Source organism: Nothoprocta perdicaria, unplaced genomic scaffold, assembly GCF_003342845.1.
Source record: "Nothoprocta perdicaria isolate Ctin4 unplaced genomic scaffold, notPer1 scaffold_398, whole genome shotgun sequence".
Lineage (NCBI taxonomy): Eukaryota > Metazoa > Chordata > Aves > Tinamiformes > Tinamidae > Nothoprocta > Nothoprocta perdicaria.
In genome coordinates, this window is record NW_020455641.1 from 400,718 (window position 1) to 405,098 (window position 4,381).

The 4,381-nt window shown below is 65.6% G+C and overlaps 1 protein-coding gene across 2 annotated transcripts in view; it reads left to right on the plus strand.

Annotated features, from left to right (window-relative positions):
• PCBP2 (poly(rC) binding protein 2) overlaps positions 1 to 4,381 on the plus strand; it is an 8,395-nt gene that overhangs the window by 435 nt on the left and 3,579 nt on the right. For both annotated transcript variants that reach the window (XM_026045077.1, XM_026045078.1), the window contains exons 2-6: positions 19 to 71; positions 442 to 558; positions 1,364 to 1,495; positions 2,243 to 2,371; positions 3,853 to 3,927. In XM_026045077.1, the coding sequence (XP_025900862.1) occupies positions 19 to 71; positions 442 to 558; positions 1,364 to 1,495; positions 2,243 to 2,371; positions 3,853 to 3,927 (506 nt within the window). The remainder of the gene's footprint in view (positions 1 to 18; positions 72 to 441; positions 559 to 1,363; positions 1,496 to 2,242; positions 2,372 to 3,852; positions 3,928 to 4,381) is intronic.

Below are 4,381 nucleotides of genomic sequence, written 5' to 3' on the forward strand. Positions count from 1 at the left end.
CCGCCCGTCCCTGACGCTTCTCCCTTCTCTCCGCGCAGAAAGGGGAGTCCGTGAAGAAGATGCGCGAGGAGGTGAGTGCTGGGGAGGGGGCGCCCGGCGCCGGAGCAATTCCAGGAGCCGGGAACGGCCGGGCCCGCCCCGGTGCGGGGCATGCTGGGAAGTGTAGTCGGAGCGGGGCAGGAAGCGGAGCAGGCTAAGATGGCCGCCGGAGCAGGCGGCCATCCCGGCGGGAATGCGAGGGGCCATCCCGGCGGAAGGGGGGGGGGGGTCATCCCAGCAGGAATGCTGCATCCCAGCGGGAGCAGGCGACCATCCTGGCCGGAATGCGAGGGGCCATCCTGGTTGGAGCAGGGTGGGGGCCATCCCGGTGGGAATACTGCCATCCCAGCGGGAATGTGCGGCCATCTCTACGGGAGCCCCTCACGCCCCCCATCCCTGCAGAGCGGCGCCCGCATCAACATCTCCGAAGGGAACTGTCCCGAGCGGATCATCACCCTGGCCGGCCCCACCAACGCCATCTTCAAAGCGTTTGCCATGATCATTGACAAACTGGAAGAGGTGCGTCCCGCCATTCCCGGCATTCCCGGCCCTGGGAAGGCCGCTTCCCGCACCGCCCAGGCCCTTTTCCCCACTCCCTGCGTGGGATCAAGGTGTGGGTGGTAATGCCACCAGGTGCCCGGGAGCACCCTGTGGGGCTGGAAAATGTCCCTTGGGAAGCTCCCGAGGCCCTGAGGGCCACTGGGATTTTCCTCATGGATTCCCCTGTGCCACACAGTGCCCAGGATGGGTGCCCCTGTCCTCTCCTTCCCGGGGCGCTGCCCTGCGGAGCTGCCTCCGTCCTGGCTCCTTTTTTGCCTCCGGGGAATCTCGGCAACTTTCCCCAGGGATTTTGATCCCGCATGACTGGAATTCTGGCGTTCAAGCCGCCTCGTGGCTGCTGTTGTGACGCTCATCCGGCTCCAATTCCTTTGGGAAGTACCCACTTTCCCGGGCAGGTGATGCCAGACCCCATGGCCTCTGCCCCGCTTGGATTTGGGGACCATCCTGATGCCACCAAATGTGTCCCCAAGTGCCCTGTCCTGCGGCCGTTGAGCCCAGAGCCACCGCTCCGGCTGCTTCCCAACAGGCTCTGAGCGTTCCCGCTCCAGCCCTGGAGCTGCCTCCCACTGTTACTTCCCTTTGGGAAGTGCCGGAGCCGCTGGCATGTGGGAGCGGCTGCTTCGACTCGGATCCCCTCATCCCATCCCTTGGGGTGGCCTCCAGCACCAGAGTGGCCTCTTGGGCCGTTCAAGGCCCTTGGAATGCCGTTTTTTCCCCCAAACGGCCCCTGGGCGGGATCCATGGTGGCTCCTCCTCCTCGCAGGACATCAGCAGCTCCATGACCAACAGCACGGCCGCCAGCCGCCCCCCGGTCACCCTGCGCCTCGTGGTCCCCGCCAGCCAGTGCGGCTCCCTCATCGGCAAGGGGGGCTGCAAGATCAAGGAGATCCGCGAGGTGGGTGCCACAGGGACGGCCACGGGGACAAGGACGAGGCCCTGGGATGGGGACAGGGCCCTGGGATGGGGACAAGGACGAGGCCAGCACGGCCTCGCGCTCGCCTCGTGTTCACAGCGCTCCCTGCCTGAGGCTCGGTCCAGGGCCGCCCTGTTCCTGTCCCTGCGGGATCCCATTCCCAGCCTCTTCCCAGCTGCCCCGGGAGGGGAAGGTGCCCCCGAGGCTGGCAGAGCCCTGTGGTGTCCCACCGGGAAGGCGGTGCTGCCACTTGGCACCGGGAGCCGGGATCCCTGTGGGATCCATCCTGCCCGCTCTGCGGGCACAACCTGGGTCCCAGGGAACAGGTTCCTGTTTCCTCTTTAGGGCTCCCTGACCTGGGTCCCAGGGAAGAGACCACCAGCCAATTCCCCCTTTGGAACCCAAGTGGGGGAGCCCCAGGGAATGGGCTGCTGCCTGATTCCTGCTTTTGGGACTCCCCCCACTTGGGTTCCGGGGAATGGGCTGTCACCCAATTCCCACTTCAGTGCCCCTGACCTGGGTTCCAGGGCACAGATTCCTGCCCCATTTGGGACTCCCCTACTTGGGTTCCCAGGGCACAGGCTGATCCTGGCTGGGGTTGGTGCGGGCAGCTCTGGGGTGCAGGGCGGCTCTGTGGGGCGGCTCTGGGGTGCGGGGCAGCTCCGTGGGGCGGGTGGCTCCATGGGGCGGCTCCGTGGGGCGCGGATGCCGACGCGTGTGGCCCCGCAGAGCACGGGGGCGCAGGTGCAGGTGGCAGGCGACATGCTGCCCAACTCCACGGAGCGCGCCATCACCATCGCCGGCATCCCCCAGTCCATCATCGAGTGCGTCAAGCAGATCTGCGTCGTCATGCTCGAGGTGGGAGGTGGCCCCGCCGTGTCCCCAACCCCTTCCACACCGAGGGGACAGCACCGCCAGCACCCCTAGCCCTGTCCCCAACCCCTTCTCCATGCGGATGGCACCACCAGTGGCCCGCTGGCCCTGAAAGTTGTCCCCAAGCCCCTCCACACCATGGGGACATCCTCCAGCAGGATTGTCCTGCTGGCCCCAAACACTGTCCCCAAACCCTGCCAGGGAGACGGCCACTGCAAGTGTCCTGCTGGCCGCAGCAGTGTCCCCAAGCCCTCCACACCATGGGGACATCTTCTTCCACCGGGATTGTCCTGCTGGCCCCAAGAAGTGTCCCCATCCCATCGGGATTGTCTCATCACCACCATTGGAACATCTTCCTCCAGGAGTGTCCTGCTGGCCCCAGTGGTGTCCCCAGACCCCCTCCACGGGGACAGCCAGCAGGAGTGTCCTGGTGTCCCCAAACCTGCAACACAGGGGAGTCCAGAGAGGCTGAGGAGTCTCCTTCCCTGGGGATCTTCCCAACCCGCCTGGATGCCACCCTCTGCCACATGGTCTGGGTGTCTCTGCTGGAGCAGGGGGTTGGACTAGATGATCTTGAGAGGTCCCTTCCAACCTCAACCCTTCTGTGGGACATCTTCCACCAGGAGTGTCCCGCTGTCCCTGTACAGTGTCCCCAATTCCTTCCCACCAACATGGGGACATCCCCCAGGAGTCTCACGCTGTCCGCTGCAGTGTCCCCAGAATTCCATCACAGAGGCCGTCCTCCACCAGGAATATTTTGTTCCCAAGCACTGTCCACCCTCCCGCCACCACCACCATGGGGACATTCAGCAGGAGTGTCCTGCTGTCTCCTACCAGTGTCCCCAAACCCCCAACACAGGGAACATCCTCCACCAGGAGTGTCCTGCTGTCCTCAAACCCCCCCGCCACGGGGACATCTCCATCAGGAGGGTTTTGTGCCCAAACATCCCCGTGTGGGGATATCCAGCAGGAATGTCTTGCACTCCCCAAGCAGTGTCCCCAAACCCCCCAACACAGGGGACATCCTCCAGCAGGACTGTCCTGCTGTACCCTACCAGTCTCCCCAAACCCCCCAGCATGGGGACATAGAGCAGTGTCCTGCTGTCCCCAAGCAAATGTCCCCAACACAGGGGACATCCCAGAGTGTCCTGCTGTCCCCAAGCAGTGTCTCCAAACCCCCCAACACAGGGGACATCCTCCACCAGGACTGACCTATGTCCCCTACTAGTGTCCCCAAACACCTAGCTTGGGGACCTAGAGCAGTGTCCTGCTGTCCCCAAGCAGTGTCCCCCCCTCACTGCTCCCATGCCGGGGCAGAGGGACTCTCTCCATGTCATTGCGCTCCTGCCGAGCCCATGTCCCCAAAAGGGCTGATTTCAACCCAGAGGGCGGGTGGGGGAGGCGGGAGGGCCAGGCGGGTGCTGGTGGCGCTCGGGGTCTCACCTCTTGTCCCCGCCTGTCCCCAGTCCCCGCCGAAGGGCGTCACCATCCCGTACCGGCCCAAGCCCTCGAGCTCGCCCGTCATCTTCGCAGGCGGCCAGGTAAGGACTGGGGGGGCCGGGGGGCACCTGCCGAGCTGCCACTACTGCTCGTGTCACCCGCAGCGCCTGTGTCACCCGCAGCGCTTGTGTCACCCGCGGTGCTTGTTTCATGTGTGTCACCCGTGGGGCCTGTGTCACCTACGGTGCCTGTGTCACCCGTGGTGCCTCTGAGCGCCCATCGCCGAGGGCTGGCCCCATCCTGCTACGGATGGTGGCCGAGTCGGGCGCGATTCCCGAGGGAATCGTCCTGCCCCCGAGGGTTTGGTGGCCCTTTGGCCCGGGGTGTCCCTCAGGGGTGACACAGGCGTCCCCGTTAGGTGACACAAGCTGTCATGCAGGAGCAGCCGCCAGGCCACCCGCTGGGGCTCCGCTCCCCCGCTGAGCCGCTCCGGAGGCAATTCCCTCAGGGATGCGCTGGCTCGGGATCCGCCGGGATCCCAGCGCCTGCCTGGGT